Source organism: Carica papaya, chromosome 2 (genome assembly GCF_054855325.1).
Source record: "Carica papaya isolate Zhongbai chromosome 2, ASM5485532v1, whole genome shotgun sequence".
Classification (NCBI taxonomy): Eukaryota; Viridiplantae; Streptophyta; class Magnoliopsida; order Brassicales; family Caricaceae; genus Carica; species Carica papaya.
The window spans coordinates 32,331,695-32,354,648 of record NC_142310.1 but is presented as its reverse complement, the minus strand read 5'-3'; the positions used below and the strand labels follow the sequence as shown (position 1 = coordinate 32,354,648).

General features: G+C 34.3%; 4 protein-coding genes across 4 annotated transcripts; all 4 read right to left on the bottom strand.

Moving 5' to 3' along the window:
- Positions 1-1,929: 1,929 nt before the first annotated feature.
- LOC110823690 (cation/H(+) antiporter 14) lies at positions 1,930-6,218 on the bottom strand. The gene is made up of 3 exons (XM_088214122.1): positions 5,671-6,218; positions 4,579-5,574; positions 1,930-3,674 (listed from the first exon to the last, which is right to left on the bottom strand). Exons 1-3 carry the CDS (start codon positions 5,911-5,913, stop codon positions 2,457-2,459), a joined length of 2,457 nt encoding a protein of 818 aa, XP_088070248.1. The 5' UTR covers positions 5,914-6,218; the 3' UTR covers positions 1,930-2,456.
- Positions 6,219-6,523: 305 nt separating this feature from the next.
- On the bottom strand, positions 6,524-8,566 carry LOC110823689 (uncharacterized). Its single transcript, XM_022054125.2, has 2 exons — positions 8,427-8,566; positions 6,524-8,314 (listed from the first exon to the last, which is right to left on the bottom strand). Exon 2 carries the CDS (start codon positions 8,090-8,092, stop codon positions 6,635-6,637), a length of 1,458 nt encoding a protein of 485 aa, XP_021909817.1. The 5' UTR covers positions 8,093-8,314; positions 8,427-8,566; the 3' UTR covers positions 6,524-6,634.
- On the bottom strand, positions 8,479-14,725 carry LOC110823791 (uncharacterized). The gene is made up of 3 exons (XM_088214121.1): positions 14,486-14,725; positions 8,968-10,287; positions 8,479-8,818 (listed from the first exon to the last, which is right to left on the bottom strand). The coding sequence occupies exons 2-3, from the start codon at positions 10,149-10,151 to the stop codon at positions 8,707-8,709; spliced, it is 1,296 nt and encodes a 431-aa protein (XP_088070247.1). The 5' UTR covers positions 10,152-10,287; positions 14,486-14,725; the 3' UTR covers positions 8,479-8,706.
- A 3,090-nt stretch (positions 14,726-17,815) lies between these two features.
- On the bottom strand, positions 17,816-21,045 carry LOC110823719 (putative WRKY transcription factor 25). The gene is made up of 5 exons (XM_022054168.2): positions 20,545-21,045; positions 20,049-20,234; positions 19,308-19,945; positions 19,024-19,185; positions 17,816-18,565 (listed from the first exon to the last, which is right to left on the bottom strand). Exons 1-5 carry the CDS (start codon positions 20,929-20,931, stop codon positions 18,109-18,111), a joined length of 1,830 nt encoding a protein of 609 aa, XP_021909860.1. The 5' UTR covers positions 20,932-21,045; the 3' UTR covers positions 17,816-18,108.
- Between the last annotated feature and the right edge of the window lie 1,909 nt (positions 21,046-22,954).

Genomic DNA, 22,954 nt, shown 5'->3' with positions numbered 1-22,954 from the left:
AATGAAGATAAAAGTTAGTAATTAATTTATTCGAATAAAGAGAGAGAGAGAGAGAGGCTCGTCCAACATCTTCAATAATTTAATTGAATAAACAAAAAAGCGACATTTCTACGCTACACATAAAATAAAAATCAATTAATAATAAGTACAATAGCTGGCATATCACCTCAAACATCAATCGTATAACTCAGCACCTCACATGGATTCCCTCTTCTCTCTCCCCCACAAATATTATATTTATAATAATAATAATAATTAAACAATTCTTTTATTTATTTATTGCTTAATATATCAACTTCTCCAAAGTCTTAACCATATTGATGATGAATATAATCATTTATAATATATGGGTGTGTAAAAAGGAGGCACAAAATTCAAAGGACCCCTTTCTTGGTTCTACTCTTCCATGTTATTTTACCCCTCTAAAAGAAAACAAAAAAGGTAGCCAACTTTTTATGTATTTTCAACATAAATTTCTTAAAATTTCACTTTTTGAAGAAATTTATTTCTATAAAGTCAACAAAATTTTCATTCTTAGAGATAATGCATAGCCAAGAAAGTAACATAGTGAATTCAAATTAAATTGTGTATTTTATTAAAAAAATTATATTATAATTGTTCATAGTGTATATTATTACATAATTAATATAATTTATTATTAACTTGAAGGTGTGGCATGTTAATAAAGATGGGGAGATCCGGAGGAGGTGATCATTGAGCCTTGTGTAATGTAAAGGTTAGTTAATAAGGACAAAAAGCATCAAGAATCAAGATGCTAACTTCACGGGATAATTTTAAGATTAATCTCAATTTCTTCAATACATGAACATCTAGTCAAATCTAAGTCTTTTCTTCTTAATCATTATTATTATCATCCTTAATTACCATTAAGCTTTATTTATCGATTCCCAATTCCCAATTCGGTCCTAGAAACATGAACTTCACACTTCGATTGCCAAAACCCACTTCGACAACTTCACGTTTTACAAGGTATCAAGTTTTAACAAAAAACTAAGATTAAAATTCCATATAACATAACATTTTTTCATATTTCATATTTTTGGCAACATTTCCCCCCCCCCCCCCCCCCCCCCCCCCCCAAAGATTTCCTTCACTGATAAAGAGGAAATCCACATCCTGCGCACAATGCTTATATAATTATGCGAAATTATATAATAGCCCATATCCTTCGAACAAAAATACTAAATATCTCCCTTAATTATTATCATCTTAATTCTAAAATATTTTTTATACATGATAAAATAACTTTTTCAAAATATTATGGATATAATTACTTCCCAAATTTTCACCTACAGTTGCCCAAATATTTATATGTAATTATAATTTTTATAATTATATAAAATCATATAAATAATGTTTATATGAACAAAAATGATATAAAAAGAACAATAATGAAAGTTTAAGAAAATTATCATATCTTAACTTATAGTGAGAGATTTGCGGGACAAATAAGATTTGGAGAAAATATAGTATATAATTTCAGAATTTGTAGTTAATTAAAAATTAATAATATACTAATATTTTTATTTTATTTTTATATTTAAAAATTATTTCTGTAAAATACTTAAAAATGACGGTTCAAGATATTTTATTAATGTAATATAACATCAGTTATGTACATTATAAAAAAGGATAATTAAAGTTGTTGGATAGGTGTTAATGGGATTGTAATTTTTTATTTTGATGACAAATTTAGTGGTGTAAAATAATGGTCAAATTGGTTAAACACTAGATACTTACCACTTTATATCTTTATGTGAAGAGTGTTTTCTACCAAAATATGTTTGCAAGCAGAACATCATTAACTTGTTAATAATTTATTTTCTTTTGCAAACTTCCTTATGAACTAAAAAAAAGAATTAATTCGAAGTTTCTCCTTTATCAAATATTAACTTGGGATTAATCAAATGTTTACATCATATAACTTATATTTTCTCCTTTTTCTTTCTCTCTCTCTCTCTCTCTTTTACTACAAATAAACAAAATAAAAGACTATTAAGAAATTTAGAGCTTAATAAGATAGTGCTAAATAATATTACAACTATTTAAATATAACAAGATATGGAGTTTCTTAGGGAGTTAAGTTAAAATAACGAAATCCAAAGGACTATCATGCACTAACAAAGCCAAGTAATCAATACAAGTGTTGCATTTCCTGTAAATATGAGATATTTAAATCTTCTACTCAAGTCTAAGCATGATCCTAAACTAATTTTTTTACATTTATAATAGAGATACAACATAGAGGGAGTCAACTTTCACAATGAGCCACTTAAATCTTTGTACGTTAGTTTCCATGTACCTAAGGGATGGTATATGAAACCACGAATCTTGAGCCAAACAAGTGAATCGTTTTGCGACGTTGCTAATATTTAATTGTTTTGTGTAATTTTCTATCACAGTATATTAATTAATCTTATCTCTTTATTTTTTTATTATGTCCTAATATGTATAGGTGTAAATTCTTCGTCAGTAGAGAAATGAGGGTATACTCTTGAATCATCATCTTTTCTCATAGAAATAGGTAACTCGTACCCTCCATCAAGAAAAAAATCAGTATCTCCAGGTTGTTGTTGCACTACGAGAACTGAAAAATAGAAGTCTGAAGAAGCAAGCAAATCCCCTATTATCCCAAGTTCAGGAAACTCACTCCACTCTGTTAGTCCTAATAAAAGAGGAGACTCAGGGTCATGGTGTCTACCCACCATTACCAAATCATAACCATGTCCTAACGAATTAACAACATGAGTTGTATCCACCCCATGTCTCACAAACTCTTCTTTGTAAATGAATTTTTCTTTACTTATCCCCATATTCTTTAACTCGTTAATCATCTGGCTTTCTAAGGTATCTTTTTCGTGGTCATAATTTTTATGCTTGAAATGAACCACTGTTATGCTAACTTTTGGGTGCTCCACCATTCGTCTGCAAAAAGCAAGAGCCTCAAGATCATCTACACCACCTAGTAGAAGTAAGGCTATGCAATAAAGCTCGGGTCCTATAAAAATTGATCGACTATTAGAGACATGTCCTCGGTCAATGAGAACACCAACAGAACATGGTGCTTTATCTAAGACATTTTTGTTAATGTTTCTAATGGTAGACATTGAAGATTCAACATTTCCATCAATGGCAAAACTTTTATGAAACGGGACAATAACAATTGTTGCTTTTTTGTCCAAAGCCATTGTGCATATATCGTCGTGCATGCTAGCATATGGGGCAATTGCAGTAAAATGTTGTGCCATAACACTACCTTGGTGTTGTTGTTCGAAGTGTAAAAAAGCTCTAACAATATGATCAGATCGGTTGGAGTTGGAGTTGAGCTTGTTTAGGTGGTGGTGAGGGACAAGAATGGCAGAGGCTCGACCTTTGAGATCCATGAGGTGCAGAACAAAAACAGCAATAGGGCTGTATCGCGTTGGGTTTGAGGCTTCAAGGAGATTTATAATGGTCGGAACATTATCCGCATTATGGATACAAACCATCATCCGAAGTTGGACATTTCTTTGATGTGTATGTAACATAGTCCTTCTGCTCTTAGCCTTATATCTCTTTGATGGATCATATAAATATACAATCATGGGTCTTGTAATTCCAGTTACAAATAACATTGACAAGATTAGTAGATTAAAAGTCTCTGAATTTACTACCTGCAAAATACAAAAAAAAAAAAAAAACTTACTGTAAATAATTATTTATTCACAAATCATAGTTCAATAATTATAAATATTTATTTAATTAAATCATAAAATAAAATAATATACATAGCTTACTTTATATTAAAAAAAAACTATGTAGATAATATTAATGCTTAACATATTTGGAATCCTGCCTTATTTTAGAAAAATAATATATGAATTGTACCATATTTCAACAATATTACTCCCTCTCCCTTTAAAGTAACACGCATAGTGTTAGTAGTATATTAATAGCCCTTTTTTCTTAGAAAATTATTAAATAATCCCTCCTCCCTTTCTCAAATTACTAAATACTCCCACTTTATTTGGAAAAATACTAGGGACATCCTCTTTTATCTCTTTTTTTTTTTTTTTTTTTTTCTAAAAAATACTGGATCGTTTATTTTTATATTGAAGCTGTGAATACATATATACACACACAAATAAAACAAAACTTCGTCTTAATTATTATCCCTCTAATTATTTTAATTAAAAACACATAATATAATTAAACAAAATAAAAAACATATCCAATCTCTTATTTTTTCTATAGTTTTTCTTCCGTATATATTTTTTTGAATAAATTTATAAAAAAAACTCTTAGTAATAAAGATAATTAAAAAATGATACGAAATTTAATCATTATGTTCGAAATAAAAAGTTGAAAAAAAGGATTAACATTTTTATAGTACTTAAAAAGTACAAATTAAGATTTATTGACACTGTTTTTTCCTCAACCACCCTCCCCCTTAAACATCGTGGTTCCATCACTGCATATATATGTATATGATGTATAGTTATATAATACAGTATAAGAGGTTGTTTACGCGTGTGAGTGTGTGTGTGTGGGTAGGAACAGAGGAACGAGATGACATACCTTGGAATCCTTGAACATGATAAAAACGGAAACCTCGATGACTCCTTTACTACACATGATGAGGGCAAGAGAAAAAGCTTCTGAAAATGGCATTTGGCAGTAGAGAGCTGGGCCAAGCGTGCCTGTTAACTTTCCAATATATCCCAAAAATATGGTCACTATTATTACCCATGGATGTTTTTCCCCCACTACAAATAAATTTGTTCGTAACCCACCGATCGCTATGAATGCTGGAAGCAACAATCCGGTAGCCACCGTGTCAAGCTTGTGTATTAAAGCTGAACCAATTGGTGGTCCATCCGGTAGAGCTATACCTAACCAGAATGCACCAAACGCAGCATACAGCCCAAGTACCTCAGACAAAAGAGACGTTGTTAGCATCACCACAAATATCATAAAGAAAGGAATCTCTTCTTTAGATTTTGCTTTTGGATTTCGCTTCGTTGACCATATGACAAATGGTCTTATCACAAACACAATGCTAAGCATGAATATCGCATTGCATGACACAGCATAAAATGACACAATTTTTGAGTCTCGACTAGCCACACGAGAGATAAGCGTCATTATCCACCCACAAATGTCACAAACCATGGATGTCTTTGTGGCTAATCGCCCAAGTTCAGAGTTGAGAATGTTCAGATCCGTTAACAGACTTGTTATGACAGCAAATGAAGTAATTGAATTCAATGCCACAACATAACGGAGGGAAGTTACCAAGTCATTTGGTATCTCGCCATATCCATAAACCATGCTTGCATAGGAGATGGAGCTGAATAGAAACGGCACAATAAAACTCATGCAGCCTATTAACATGGCGTTGTTGCCAGCTTGTCTTAAAATGGATGCATCAACTTTTACTCCCAAGAGGAATAGATGTATCAATAATCCGAAATTTGAAACTGTTTGAAGTACAATTTTGCTTTGTGCTGGAAGGAATTTCTCCATGTATCCAATATTTCGACCAAACAATGATGGCCCCAAAATTAAACCAGCCTGGTGCATGTATAAATTCAAATTAAAAATTATCCATGATCAATCATACATATAAATATACAAAATGAAAGGATGAATTAGAACAAGTTTAATTACCATGACTTGAGCAGTGATCATACTTTGTCGAAAAGGTTTGAGCAAGGTGTAAATGGCTCTTGCGGTCATTGTAATCACCATTATCTGGATTAGTAATAGAGGGAGTGAATACTCAAAAGGGTCAGTTCCTAACCAGATGCCATTTGAGTTGATCATGTGGGAATTCTGGCAAACCAATTTTTGTTTGGAGAAGGGTCCTGCTACATCTCCAACAGACACTACCTCTCTTCTCACAATATTCATCTTTAATTCTCACAACAATCTTAATTCACACCAGAAAATTGAAAGAGAAACAAGTTTAGGAGGAAGGGGAACGTATGCATGTGACACAAACAGGACAAGGATAGAGATTGAGAAAAATTAGGACTAAAACTTTCACAACATCAAATTTCAGGTTAAACTTGGAACCTACTCATCCTAATAAAAGAAGTTACCATTTTAATCGGCACCCATCCTCCCATCCGCAAAATTATGATAATCACCAGTATTTTCCCACATGTTATTTTCTCTTGACAACGTATATGACTAAAGAAAGACTTCCATCCTGTTGGCCCACCTCTCTCTTTCTCTCTCTCTCTCTCTCTCTCTCTCTCTATATATATATATATATATATATACATTCTTTGTAAAATGATCAACAACATATGGATGACTAAGGAAACAAAGAACTTTTGGTAAAGTCAAAATCAAGGAATTGATATTTACCAAAATATCCAATTTTCAAATTCTTGAAGTTAAAAAAAATATTAATATTTTTAATTTTTAATTTTAAAATATTCAGTAGTTCAGTTTTACTATTAAAAGACTGAACTACTGAATTTTTAAAAATTAAAAAGCTAAGCTGAATAATCAATTCATCCGAACTTTCAATTTTTCTAGTCATATTATGTAACCGAGTTCATCAAAATGCTAGTTTTTGTTATATGGAAATCAGAACAGAAACGGTTACCAGTCAGTGAGTCAGTCACCACCATTGATGCACAAGAACTCCACTCTTTCTTACAGACTTAAAAAGCTTCAAGCACTGAGCATACGCCTTTCCAAACTTGTTGCTCCCAAGCAACCCGCTGTAATGGCACTCCAAGATTAATTCGTCCACCAAACAAATTGCTCCTGTCTCCATCATGCTCTCAATCAACTGAAACTCTATCCCTTCCACATCCATCTTCACCACCACGAAATCTTTTGCTGAAAAACAACTCTTCAACCATTTTGCAAAATCAAATCCTTCTATCTTCTCTGTTTCAGAAATGAAACTCATCGATGACTCCACCTTTTGTATCCTCTCCTTCTTCTCTCCCTCCCTGTTTTGCCTTCTCGCGTTTCTGGTGATCTCGAAAAACAGGGTCTCGTTTCTCACCCACGCAGTGTATGGCAACAGAGTAATCCCTTTCTTCGCCTCGTACTCTTCTTGAAAAGCTTTGTCACCTTCTATGGCGTAGATTTCGAAGGTTTTGTTCTGTCTTGGATACTGTTCCTTGAACCAGCTGCCTATGCTTGAACTATAACTCCTAGCTCCAACATCTATGTAAATATACTTCCTCTTGAAGCTGATATCCACCATTGAAGGAAGGTACTTAATGTTCTTTATGTTCCTCCTAATTGTAATACGTGGTTCTCGCTTGATCAGCGGCTCTGCTTGACGGATTATTTTGCGTTTATACGAGGGAACACAGCATTTGTTACCTGAATCGCCATTGCCAGATTTTGAGTATCTCTGTTTAAGACTAACTCCATCCATTTCTTTCCTCATCACAATTTCGCGGATCGTCGTCCTATCAGGGCCATCGATTTCGCGTTCCTTGATCAGCTTGCAACAGTTGAATAAATCAAGTAAAGAGTGTAGGCTATACAGATCTTTAGCCTTTGTGTGAACCACTAAGAATCCGCCCGGTTTCAGAGTCCGCCCTATCTCAGACCCTAACTCAACGGGGTGGATTGTCTGGTCCATGCCTCCGTTGCCGGAAAACACGAAATCGAACGAATTGTCATCGAACGGTTGCTGATGAGCCTCGCCGGACAGAATTAAAGGCGGGGAGTCCTCTCTGGATATCCCTATTGCATCCGAGACGCCGATTTCTCGCAAGGCAAGGATGTCTTCTCCGTTTCTTGTGTCGATACACAGAGTTTTCGCGTCCGGCGAGAGGTATCCCTCGGCGATTAGGTCTTGAAATACGGTCGAGAAGTAATCGAAAAGTTTTCTTGATTTCCTCGCTGATTCCATGAGAGTGTGGGACGAGGATGAGGAAGGAGAGAAGACCCGTCCGGGGACGCGAAGGAAGCAGAAGTCGACGGAGTAGCACGAGCCGCCTTTGACAGTCACAAGGTATGCGAAACGAACGGCGAATATGAGAACAGCGAAGGAGAGGGCGCGTATGAGAATGTTCCTTAGAACGATGGATTTCAGTGCTGGTAGAGCCATGGATCGTTAAAAGAATCAAATTAGTTTGGCGCGAATGGGTAGGATTTGCAAATAAGGTTACTTCTGGAGGGTATAATGGGAAATCGATGCATCTAGAACCCAGGAGGAATCCATCGGACGCAGTAAGAAGAGCCCGAGAATACATGTCAGTTTGGGCTCTGGGTCGGTTTACTGGTCTTTTTACAGTAAAACGACGACGTACTGCTATGGGACTGAAGTCACCTGACGAAGCGGAGAGGCTGTCAATGACACGACCTTGAGACCAAGCTTTTATATAAAAGGATCTATGATTTTTTTTTTCAGAATTACAGAATAAAAGACCATTTTCCATTACCTTAATGATCATGGGATATTGATGATTTACCACCACGCCTGCACAAGATCAATTTGGTCTAAAATCCCATTGGAACTGCGGGATAACCTTTATCATTACAGAGAAAAGCCATGGTAGCTATGCTTCCCAGATGACTAACTGTGTACATATAAAGCATAAATACAACTAATAGTTACACAGCTGACAAGTCCGCACTAGTAGTAAATCAACCATGGCAAATTTTCAGCACTTCTTTCTCTATGCAACAGTCACACGTGCCTCCAACTAGAAAACTTTGAAGTCAGGTCTCCCAATCCTTCAACTTCTTGCTTCCTTTGGGTTTTGCTATGGGTGCATTGATTCCCGCCATCTTTGCATTATACTTAGCCCTAAGAGGATCATTATACGTCCATCTGCAATACCCAATTAACACAGTCAACAAACATAATCTCCACAAGAACAATCAAGTACAAAATATATCAGCCAACTAATGGGTTCTTTAGTTAAAAAGCAAGGATGCATTGAAAGAAGGAAAAAAAAATTTAGGGGGAATTAAACTTACGGATTGTTCCAATCAGTTGTATCCTCATTGACGAGATGAGTCCATTTTGTCCTCCCACTACGACCAAAGTGTTTGACCTGCATGACCTTTGGCAATATAGTCTTGTCCATCTTATCTTCTCCGGTAGGAGCAGAGAAATCACGCTGGTATATACCATCTGATCCAACAGTTCCAGCAAGGTCATCAGCATCTGATTGGAAGAAAGCACCCTTGTGGTAGTATTTCTGCATAAACCTCCACTTCTGCTTTGATGGGGGAACAGGCTTTGGATTCTTCCTCTCCCATTCCCTCCTTTCTTCCTCAGTCATGTTCCTTACCTTCTCAATCTCTTCCTTTGCCTTTAACATTGCCTCACGGTCCTCCCTATCCCTCTTGATCCGTGCAATCTCTCTTGCTTTCCAAGCTTCATACTCCTCTGCCTCGTTAAGTTCATCATCAGTATCCACATCAGCAACATTTGCCTCCAATTCCATATTCTTGCGAATCTCTTCATCTTTCCGTATCTCTTCAACAACTATTTGCTTCGTCTCTACTTTTCTCTCCTCTAGCTTCCTCTTGGCTAATTCCTCAATGGCCCGCTCTTCAGCTTCAAGTCGCTCACGTTCAGCAATAGTCTCTCTCTCAGCTTTCGGCACAAAGATAGGCTTGACCATTGCAATACCTGGCAGTTCTTCTTCTGAATCAGTCTCATACTCAGATTCCTCTTCCTCCTCTTCTGGCTCCTCCTCCTCTTCTTCTGGAAGGAGGGCAGCCTCTTCTTGTTCCCTTTGAAGCATCTTTTCCCTAATTCTTCTTCTTCTTTCTTCCAATGCATTCTCATCCTCTTCCTCCGCATCCAGTCCCTCTTGTCTTCTGTTTTCCTCTTCTTCTGTTGAAACAATCTCAGCTTGTCGAATGCGCCGGTGATCAGCTCTCACTTCTTCACGGTTGTCTATTCTGCTCTCAGCCAAACGACGCAGCCTTCGATCATCTTTCCTGACAACACCTGAATCTTCCTGACTAGGGAAAGCTCTCTCCACAGCAGCTGCCCTCTGCATCCTAATATCCCCATCTTCATCACCCTCATCAGCCCATTCAGGAGCTTTACCAGGCCAGTACCTCTTTACTTTCGTCTGCCCAATTTTACCTCTTAGCTTATCCCTAATTGCTATTATAGTATCACTAACACCTGCCGTGACCGACATTATTGCAAATGACAGGGACAGGAAAAGAATTAAGAAAAACCGAACAAAATGTACAAAGGTATTCCTTCTTCCTTGCTTCAAATCCTCACTTGTAGCATACAGTGTTAGAGTTAAATCCTCAGGGTAATTACACACCCTGAAATTTTAAACAAACAAAAAAGGAAAGGATAAGCAAGACAATCCAAGGATTCAAAGATATACCAGTTATTACCCACTGGAATAGTAACCAATTATTACCCAAATATTAGTAATAATTCTGTTGTGAAGACAAAATCAAGCATGTATTAGAATAATAATATTTTAATCAGCCCAGTTTCACCAAAAAGAAATAAGAGAAAGAAATGATAGAATCACAATAATAGAGGCTCTACAGCTGCCTTGGCTAACAAGTAAGATTTTCGTGTCGAAACAGGAGTTGAAGTGAATTGGATTGGTGGTTAGAAAGAGATGAAAATAGATAAAACAGATGCTTACAAACACCGGAAAGGTCAAGAGTAGCAACAAATCAACAATTCTTTTATAGAAAAAGAAGATGAAAATAAAGCCAAAAACTAAATGAGGAAAACAAAGCAAATGAAAAAAATTAATACAAAATGGTATGCTAGTTCTTTTGTAATAATGGCAAAGAGATATCTTTCAAGCATCTGTGAGCCTTAGCTCACAAATAAGCAAAGAAAGTCAATCTTCCCAAAGAATCAGAGGCAGGTAACAGTCTTGGAAGATTCTAGAAAGCATCCACAATGGAAAAAGGAGCACGTCTTCAAATGATTCTGGCTTCTTTCTTTGCCCCAACGCCCTTAAAGAAGATATGCCAAAAAACAATCAACAAGGGATACTCACAACATGTGAACGGTATTCAAAAGCATATTAAAAGATCCCAAGCCCACAACTACATCTGCCAACTTGCAGCAAGTAATTTGTGTTAAGTCTGTCAAGAACAACATGTCATGAATAGAGCAGCTAGAGGACGAGAAATCTTGTTCATTAAGTTAGTTATTAACATTCAAAGTATTTCCTTTGATTGTAGTTGCTTTTCCATTTTAATATGACTGTTGTTTGGCGATATCAGAAGGCTGCAGAGACAGACTAGAGCACCAGCTGTCCCTGGACACTAGGTGGTTACATTATGCTACCAATACAAATATTATACCTAGATGATGTCCATCATTGAAAAAAATCTATCAGAACTATTCCTATTCTCTCTACAGTCCTATTCTTCTCTTATCTCCTTCTCCTAACCTGCATCCCTAATCTCTTCTTCCTCACCACCATCCTCCTTTTCTACTGTTACTAACCTCACAAACAAGACCTCAGGCTGATACTGACCACAGATATAAATCCTGGAATTTCCCTTTTTTTTTAAATAAAAGAAGATTAGTATTCATAGGTACCAAATGGATACCACTTATTTACAAAAAGATTTTACATATCAATGAGCATATCAACAACCGCTCCAATATCTTCTACGGATAGAAATTTGTGACCTAAAAGTATGGAGCCAAAATCCTGGAATTTCCCTTTGGTACCACAACACAGTATAAATGAACTTAAGTGTCCCCTTAGCTTACTAACTAGAGAATGATATTGATTTTTAGTTGCTTTTCCATTTTAACATGATTGTTGTTTGGTGGCATCAGAGGGCTGCAGAGACAGACTAGAGCACCAGCTGGGGGGGTACACTAGGTACCAAATGGAAAAGCAACTGGAAAGATTATTACTAATTGGTACCAAATGGATACCACCTATTTACAAAAAGATTTTACATATCAATGAGCATATCAACAACCGCTCCAATATCTTCTACGGATAGAAATTTGTGACCCAAAAGTATGAAGCCAAAATCCTGGAATTTCCCTATGGTACCACAACATTGTGTAAATGAACTTAAGTGTCCCCTTAGCTTACTAACTAGAGAATGATATTGGTTTTTAGTTGCTTTTCCATTTTAACATGATTGTTGTTTGGCGGTATCAGGAGGCTGCAGAGACAGACTAGAGCACCAGCTGGGGGTACACTAGGTGGTTACATTATGCTACCGGGCTTCTACCAGTACAAATATCATACCTAAATGATGTCCACCGTTGAAGGAAAATCTATCAGAACTATTCCTATTCTCTCTACAGTCCTATTCTCCTCTTACCCTCCTCCCAACCTGTATCCCAAATCTCTTCTTCCTCAACACCATCCTCTTTTTCTACTGTTACTAACCTCACCATACACTACCTCAGGCCAATATTGGCCACGGTTATAAATCCTGGGATTTCCCTTTGGTACCACAACCCAGTATAAATGAACTTAAGTGTCCCTCTAGCTTACTAACTAAAGAACAATATTGGTTTTCACTGTTCATTTTTTATCCCTTCAAAGGGTTTTTGACTATTATGTCCCTTTAAAATGTCTAATGGTAGTGTACTTTTCAGTGGTCTGACAACATGGCAGCAGATCTGACTGAACTTGGTGAAAATCCTCTTTCAGCGGCTAAGCAAGTGGAGAACAATGGAAAAGCACTTGGACTCGCTTAAGATAGCACAAACGGAAGAGCCTATGAAAGATTTCACGACTCAAATCTACGGCCCCCTGAATACCAGACTCCCCAAGAACAATGCTTAGCTGCAAGGGCTGTTGATTGAGACTAATATAATGAGCCTGCAGCAACCCAACCACCCTTCCCCTCAACATAACAAAAACCTCCCACACACAAATCCAAACCCCAAAACTACCTCACACTCTCCCAGCCAAGTACTAAACTCATACACACCGACATCCTCTTGAGCACTGTTACCAAAACCCAAAGGAAGAGAAAAGGGTAGCAGCAGCTGCTACAATGGGGGATGATGCGAGACAAAACTCTTGAAAACAAAAAGTTATGTTAAAAAACAAAGTCCCCACAGATCTTATTATAGGCGAGATTAGATGCTCAAAATGTGCACTAGTCTTCTTATTCAGAATTCCGAATCAAAATTTTACGAGATGGAAAGGTATTAGGCACCTACTTTGTGGCGTATGCTAGCAATTCTGACAAGTAAATGTTAATAAATGTCACAATGGTAACACGAGCAAAACTTCACAAAATAATAGATATGAAAATAGAAAATAATAGATATGAAAATAGTAAGAGTCACCACCGAATCTATAAGAAGCAGAATTGGATGCTAAATAATGCACTGATCACATCAGAAATTCTAAGTTTGAAATAGTACAATGCAAGATTGTTAAGGCACCAACTCTGTGGTGCAGACTAAGTGGCTAAATGTGATTTGCATTTATTTCCTTTACTAATGTCTTAATTTATATGATGTATGTGAGAGTGACATGAATTTATGATAAAAAAAGTCTACTAATTACGTACTTGGAAATCATATAGGGGGGAGGAATCAAATACAAATATTAATATAAAAGACAAATTGAAAGTAAATTACAAGGCCTCAACTCCTTTCCTTACAATGATTTACTTCATGATTCCTTAACATTTCTTCTTCATGGGGGGGGGGGGGGGGGGGGGGGGGTGTTCACAAATGCCATAACCATTTACGCTTTTCCTCACCAGGTAATACTACTATTCTCATTCTTTTATGTTTTCATCTTTTATTTTTAAACATGACGTTGTATCAAACAAAAACTAATTTTAAGAAATGTTTTACTACCAAAACAACTATGTACACATGTATGTTTGGAGTACAAGTACGAGGACATATGTGATATGGAATCAAAACAGTAAATATATAAAGGAAGGGTGAAGTATACATACATGCTACCTTTAACAATGAAAGAGGGAAATTAGAGCCAAATAATTATTCACGAAATGTAAGATGAACACTCATGATAAACCTATTCTTGATTTCCCCTAAAACGTATTAAAATAGCCATGATATAGAAACCTCCTAACATGCAATGGAGATTTAAACATCTAACAGTACACTGAAAGGAATGATCAGGACAAATGCTCCAAGCCACAAACAACGATTTACATATTCACACACACGTAAGCATATATGAGTCTGGCTCAGTGTGTGTATATGTATATATATGTATATGTATGTACCTGTGAGTTAAACCATAAGAGAAAGCCAATATATGAAATCCTTGGCAAGGTAATTGAGTGGATTAGTTTAAACAAAGATCATCATAACAACAAAACCAACTACATCAAAATGAAACCATTCCATTTAATCCCTAACATTGAAATAAAATACATAACCTCTTATGTCAACACGACAGACGAGTTCCTAATTAATTCTAGAAATTAACTAGATAATCCTTGAACAAAGACCGAAAATTGCAAAGCCAAATTAGGAGAAAAATGTCAGGCAATGAGAACACTGAATTCAGATTACCTTCTTCGGTTGGATCCTTCTCTTCTCACGCTCGGGTTCTCCCTTCTTCTCAACCCAAAAATCCACAAAAAAAAGCCCCCTTTTTTTTTTATTTCACTCCCTCCACCACTTAATTCTCGGTTCCTTTCACTTTCGGTCTCTCTCTCTTCTTCTTCCTCCCCCCCTCCGTCAACTTCCTTCCTGCTCTTCCAGCCGCCGCGCGCTCTGTAGCGAGAGAACAGGCAGCCGAATGATGATGTAGAAACCCTAATTACGCTTTTTATTCCACGCTAAAATGACGCCGTTTCATTAAGCACCGAACGGCGTCGTTTAGCTGCAAAAAATGCTGGACTCGACGTCTTCCTTCGGGGAAGGGGCCGGCTGGCTTTTTATTTCAGCTCAGGATGGGTTTTAATTGGAACTTAACAAACCCAAAACCCCTTTTTCTTTTTATTTCTTTTGCTTCTCAATAAAAATAGAATAAATAAATAAAAGATAAAGTAAAAATAAACTAGTATAAACTAATAATGATAAAAAGATAATAATTATCATTCGATTTTATTGATAATTGAGTCTTCTTTTTTTTTTTTTTTTTAATTCATTTATCTTTTTGTCAATTATCATATTATAGGATATGTGACAATTAAGATAAAAATATGTAATAAAATGAGAGTACATGTTAATTTTAGTGACATGTGATATAAATATTAATAATGTTAAATGTCGCTCAGAAGAAATAGACAATTGAAGTTATACGAGCTAAATCAACTTAATTTAACTGAAAAATAAATAATAAAAGAAAGTGAAAATATATAATTTTAGTAGAACATTCCACAAGAGAGACTTTCTGCTTAAGAAAACTGTGGTCCCGTTATTTTCTTGACTAAAATTACATTTTAAATTAAGAAAATAATTTATATATGAAAAACGTGTTTTATTATCATTCTTCTTACTGATACAAAAACTTGATCTTCAAGACTTCGTAATGGTTATCAAATAAGCCGCATGCGTGCGGTTCAATTGGGCCCAACAAATTACTCTTACTTCTGATTATAAATTAAATTGGGATCAAACATTAACTTTATCACTCTGTGTTATATATAAAAATGTATAAATAACGACATAATACTTAATTTAACATAATCAATTATTTAAGATATGTTAGGTCGGTTTGCAGTAAGGCCCGAATATATATATATATATATGTGTGTGTGTGTGTGTGTGTGTGTATATATATTCTAGAATAAAGTATAATTTTTTATATTCATAAATGATGTAAACTATTTTCAATATAATTGACACCACATATACGAGATTATAATTGATAACTAATTAATTTTAAGATTATTATATAATGTAATTGACTATTATAGTTAAAGATTATATACATTTCATAACTAATAAGGAGAGAGAGCAAAAAATGACATAAGAGTTATATAACCATATGAAACTCATGTATCAAATTATTTGTACCACTTGACAAATCTAAATCGACTTCATATGAATATGTTATATATACAATTGGAATTTTAGTAACAACATTAAATCTTGAATTATGGTAATATTTTTGTAGAAATTCTGATAAAAAATAGTAGTTATGATAATTTTTTGTATATTTTATAAGAGATTTAAAAGTTATATTCATTGAATTTAATATAAAAACACTCTCGATAACAATAGTGTTAAACAGTCATCATTATTATTTGAATTTAAAATTATATATTATTTAAATATTTTTATAATTATTTAATATTTAAGTAAAATTCAATTACTATAGAACATTATACACGTAAATATTTTATTTATTTTTTAAACATTACATGATCATTCATTTATTTATTGACAAAAAAGTTAGAGAATCGATTATATAAATCACAATCTATGTAAAATAGAAATAATTTATATAGACTAATAGTTAATAATGTAATGAAATAAAATTTATATTTGGGATTAATTTATATAAATATTAGCAGTATTCTTAAGTATGCATTAACTATATAAACACTTCCATTATTAAAAGTGTCTATTTTGGAATTCTTATTAGTTATGCGTCATTTTTTGTATATCTATTTTAATTTATGATCATTAATATATCCATTATATGTAATAATATTTAAGTATTACATAAATACAATGTCACATCATCAATTATTACTTAAATATTTTATATCTAATTGTATATCCTTTATTTAAATACGTAATTTTTTGAAAATTATTTGAATTTGGTTTTAACATAAAAACTTTCACATCAAATAATATAATGATATAGCTCTATTTGAAAATGATATTTTCATTTTTATTTTTTATTAAAGAAGTTAGTAATTTCTTCTATAATTTATTAATCAACAAGTTAAATTTGTAATTTTGATGTACTATCTGTATTAATAGATTAATTAATTTATTTTTGTAACTGCGGCAGGCATACATTTCATATTTTAATAATAAATTTATTTAACCTTTCGGAAAAAATAGACAAAATTAATTTTATAAATAGGCGTAGAAAAGCAACCGCCATAATAATTATATAATTATGTGTACGGGACCGGAGGTGTGAAACTGAGATGGGACCCACTAGCTTATTAGCTTTCATGTGTAAATTATTAGTTGACTTTGACCAGCTTGTGGCTCAAGCAACCCAATCCCAACCCCAATCCCAATCCCAATCCACACCAGCCCGTCATCTTTGACTAATTCAAAACTCAGAGTTCGGACGTTTGCATTTTGCAAGCATTGCCTGTTGGTGGGACCCACCGCTGGCCCACTCTTAGCGGGTTGGTTAAAAGAATCTGATTTAAATTTCTTCCGCTCAAAGACTTTTTTATTTTATGGATAAAAAAGAATGTTTATTTAATTTAGTTATATACTGTTTGTATTAAAAATTATAGATTAATTAAAAGGTCAGTATTTCATTTTTTTTGTTATTTGTCATCAATATATAAATCATATATGTTATAAAATAAAAATATGTATATTTTAATCTGTAATGTATTTTTTATTATTAAATTTAATTTGGTTACAAACATAATATGCTATAGTAACAAAATTAACAATATTTACAAACTCAATTTTTAAATCAGCTCTTTATTTTTATAAAATTAAAAGTCAGGGAGTTCAACTTCCAGAGAGTATAAGAGTAACCATATGTTATGTTGTAATTAAAAAGGTTAACAGTGTTTATTAAGAAATTAAGACAGACTTTTACATCATATTTGGTTGATAATTCAATTTTCAAATCCCAATTATTTTAAATTATATATTTGAAGTCTAAAGGGAGTTTTTGATTTTGTTTTTCTTTTTTTTTTTTTTTTAAATTTTTATAAATTGAGGAATTGAATTACTACAACTGTGGTATACAACAAAAACTGATTTGAGGCTTCAACATATCTTGTTCATACAAGAAGGGCCTCAAAACAATTATAAAAAAAAAAAAATGGAGTTTAGGAATTCCTGTATCAAGCAATTATGAATATACAAAACCGAATCCCCGTGTAGGATAAAAAATATACAAACAAACAAACAAACAAACAAACAAACAGAATGTCAATAAATTAAATGAACCTAAAAATGAATCTTTCCACCTTCTTATTCCTTCTACTTTCTTCTTCTGTCTTCAAAACTCCAAATCCATCCACTCCCAACTGGCTTCAACATAGCAATGACTCAAGAAACAAGTCATCTCTTGGTTCTTCCTTTGCTCTAGGGAACATATTATTGGTGTTTGGTGCCTGAGGGATGTAAGACCCCAAAGGGTTTCCGAATCCCGGGAACCCGAAACTCCCAGGGCTCTGCAGCATGTCTAGGCTTAAGGGTGATTGCCCTTCGGATGATTGCTGCCTTAAGTTGCGGAGAGGATAAGTTATAGAGTTGTCGGTGACATTAGCTATCGGCCTTATTGTCATTGCTGCATTGTTGCTATTGCTATTGTTGTTGTTATCAGGAAATGGTGGCCTATTAATAGAATGGCTTCCGCTGCCACGAGCAGGTGGGACGTCATGGTTGTGTTTTCCCTCGTAGGTGGTGATCACTGCCCTAAGATCATGGGATGCCCTCTCAACATGCTTTCTTACAGGGCAACCAGGGTATGTGCACTTATAGTAACTCCTGTATAATCAGGAATCAATTCATAATCAAAACATAATTTCACTAGGACTACACATAACAAAATAGTGAATTTTGGGACAAAACGTTCAGAAATAGTTGTAAAGCAAACCCAATTTATCTGGGTACAGGATCATAACTTTCCCATCATAGAAATGACCCTTTTTGAAGGGAGCCAAGAGGTACCCAAAAGACAGACAGTTCCATGGAATCCACTTTATAGCTATATGTAAAGAATGATAAAAAAAAAAAAAAAAGAAAGGCATCTATATATAATATAAACTAAGAACCCTGATAAACAATTGTATCCAATGCAAGGTGATCATGTAAGCTATCAATTGACTATTGAAAATCTGAAGCCTTTATATCAAAGTTAGGGATAGAAAAATCCCTAACCTAAAGTGACAATATTATAATCATTTTAGAACTAAAGGTAGCAGATGAAAGTGAACTTTTTTCACCTTGGATTTGGGTTTCCCTTGACTACTTTCTGCCCATATTTCCTCCATCTGTATCCATCATCTAGAATATCTATGTCACTGGTTGTTTGGACCACAACTCTAGGTTCCCTCACAGTTCTGCTCCCAGGAGCTGAAATTCCTTCATTTTCCCCTTCTATTTTCCTGCAATAAAACAATATGAGATAATTCAGAGGAAGAACAAAACCCAACCAAATCACCAAACCCACATCTTAAAATTTATAAAAAGATTTAAAAGATGACTTATAATTGACAATTAAACCTACCATCTTTTGGCACCAGGTTCATCTTCATCAAGATCATCACCACCAGATTTACTCTTCTGGGAGCTCCTATCAAAGTCATCATCCCCTATTGATATGGAAGAATTATCTGGTGTCGCAGCAGAATCCATCTGACCAATACCATTTGTGACAAATGACTGATCTGGGATTTCACCAGAAAGTTGATTAGAGCCCTGAATTACATGAGAAGAAGCTATGGACGATGAGGATGATGATGATGATGATCTCCTAGTAGACTGAGGCTTAGGATGGTTATGGGTACCCTTATAAACGATCTCAGTAATCTGCCCATCTAAAGACCTTTCAACTTTCTTCTTGGTTGGACAATTTGGGTATGTGCACTTGTAATAACTCCTTGGATTTTCACTTCCTTTCACTTGTTTCTGCCCATATTTTCTCCAATTATACCCATCATCTGATCTCCTGCTTTCTCTGTGACCCTGTGGCTGTTGTTGATGGTAATTCCCACAATCCGATTGGAACCCAGAGGTCTTATTGGTGCTTTGGGTGGTAGTCTGTATGGTAGAAATCTCAGGAGAGAAGCTCTGCATGGAAGAATAATCGGGTTTTACCATATCTTGCTTGGAAGATTCTTGGAAACTCCATGACTGTTGTGTTGCCTAAAATTAGAAAAAGAGCAAACCATAAATGACAAATGAAGATAGAAGTTAGAAGAAAGAAATCCAGTAAAAACGATCCAAAAATGGTAAAAGGGTTGTGTACAGTTGTGATTGTTGTTGTTGTTGCAGAAGATTGGAAGCCAGTTGATGATGTGGGTGGTCTTGGTCGGGGCTGAAAAGAGAAATCAGAGTAATTGTTTGTGTTTTCTTGTTTGATTTCTTGTGGGTTATTGCCCTTCCAATTGAAAGCTTGAGCTGGAAAAGTTCCAGTTGTTGGGGACGGCAAAATCTGTAGTCAATAACAAATGATAATTAATAAAAAAAAAAAATAAAAAACCCATTATCCAATTGTTCGATAAAAGGTCAGAAACATGATATGCAGACCAAGTTTAATCTAACCCTGATTTCCTTTTCCACTCTCGAAATTTAATTAAACAGTGAGAGGAATAAAGGAAAGTTATCAGTGTTTGGCTCTCAAGAAAACCCAAACGGGTTACGTGAAAATGGAAAAAATTCAAAAAATTCGCTTTCATTTCCATCATCCAAACAGAGCAGGATAATACATAAAAGTAAACAACAACAAAAAGATGAATACATACATTAGAAGAGCTTAACAGTACAGGAGAATCCAAAAGCTCAGCTGGGCTCAACCCAGGAGGAATAGCAAAGTAAGAAGAAGGCGAGAAAGGAGGAGGAGAGAGAGGGAGAGAAGGAGGCGATATCGACTTAAACTTGGGCACACCCGACCCGGTTCTCTCCGCGATTCGATCCGACAACGATAACCCACCACGCCTGGTGGTTTCATCAGCGGAATTTACAGCGGCGACCTTGAGCTGTTCATCGTCGTCGAGAGAAGAGGAGTTGAGGAGGCCAGTGAAAGATGTGTTCATGAATGAGTGGGTAGGGAAAGTGAAGCTGCTCCCAGCTGTAGTTATCTGGTGTAAGTTTGTCGATGTATCAAGTCTACCGCCGTAGGAAGACGCCATGAAAAGAGCAGAAGAAAATGAATGGGTCTGGGATGAATATAAGGGCAAGAGAGAGAGAGAGAGAGAGATGATTAGAGGAAAGAGAAGCAGACGGTCCCGTATGGCACAAGGTTTCTCTTTGTATTTTTCTTTAAACAAATTGTGATTATTTTTTTTCCTTTTTTTAATTTTTTTTTAAAAATTTCTTCATAAATGGCAGCTTCTTGGAAGATAATGGCAAGTTTGACTGAGGAATTTATAAGGAAGATGAGACACAGAGTGTGTGTGTGTGTGTGTGTTTGTTGTCCTGCTTTGTTGTGTGAATTTGTGTGTGCGAGTTCTGGTCAAAGCACGTGGCTTTGACTGGACGGCGGCTGCTGAGACACGTCTAAATATCTAATTTTTATCAAAAAGATTTTCTTAAAATTGGGTTTTTTATTTCAAAGAAATTACTTTTAATGGAAATATGAATATTTGAGAATCTTAAAAAATAAATTATTTTCTTCATAATAAAATCACCGGTGAGTCTAAACACTTTATAGTTTTTGTGAGGATATTTTCATATAATTTATTAGTAATATTAATTTATAATTATTTATTATTAAATAGACGTTATACGCGTGAAAATTATGTTTTTTCCATGTGAAAAGAATAATTGAGAATTGCAAGGTCTAAAGGGTAAATGTCATTGGGATATTAGTATAGTTATAAGCATGTAACGTGGGTAGGAATCCTTCTATGACTTCCCATATGTTTATCTTTTTCAAAATCACATATAATATATATATACATATATATATAGAGTTGGTCATATAATAATTAATATTATTTTAAAAAAATTATTTAATATTATTTATATATAGAAATAAAATATTTAATAATGAAAACGATTAATCTTTTAACCAATAACATTTTAGTATATTGAAGAATATGGTTTTAAATTTATAATAATTAATATTATATTATATATAGTAATATTCGATTATTAAGATATAGTAAATGTAATATTGTTGACTATTGTTTGAATATCTCTATATGTAAGAGGTGGGAAGCTCGTAATTTCTTGAAAATTGTTGGAGTTTACACTTAATTATGGAATATTCAAAATTATTTAAATATTTTAATACATAGAATGTACACTATTTTAAGTATATACTTAATATTGATATTTATTATCTCTTTCTTCCATGTGTTTATTTGTTTTTTTTCCCCATAAAATTTGAATAATTTCTAAATAATTATATAGCACAATCTTGGAATAATTATGAGGTATATTTTTATTTAAAATAATCAGAATACAATTTTAGGATAAACTAAATGATTTTTCAAAAATTATTTATTATTTATTTATATTTTATAAATCATAATTTATTTTGTTAATTAATAATAATTCAAAATTCCATTTATTAACAAGTGTGGTATATTTTTCCTTTTACTATAGTCTAATTATGATATATTTTAGAGAGTATACGGAGTTATTTATTTATCACTCATGAATAATTTTAAATATTATATTTTTTAATATTTAATATATAATATTTATTAAATCTCTAAAGATGTAAAAAATTGGAAGTATTGCATTCTTAGCCTTTTAATTTCTTTTTTATTTAACAAGTGTAATAGCCTAGATCTGTGAGGGAGGGTGAGATGAACTATTAAGATGAGCTCGGCGAAATCAACGATTGTGATGTGGAGTTGGGATAGGTATGAAAAGGGGGCATCGAGCAAGGAGAGGGAGGGAGGAGAAGAAAAGAAAAAAAGGGAAAACAAAGAGTGCGGGAGTGAGAGGGGGAGACGAATGCGAGAGAGGCAGTAATCGGAGGCGAATGCGGAAGGAGAACTGCTTGGAAGTTCGGGAAGAAAGTGAGGTCGCTGTAGCTTTGGGAGATAGAGAAGGATAGAAGCAAGAGGTAAGATAAATATAGAATTTCTAAACTAATTTAGGGCAAACCTCAATGAGATAGTGTGTGCAAGGTAATGGAGATGCTCATCGTCAATGAGATAAAAGTCGAGGTGCAGTATATGCTGAGGAAGTGCAAGAGTA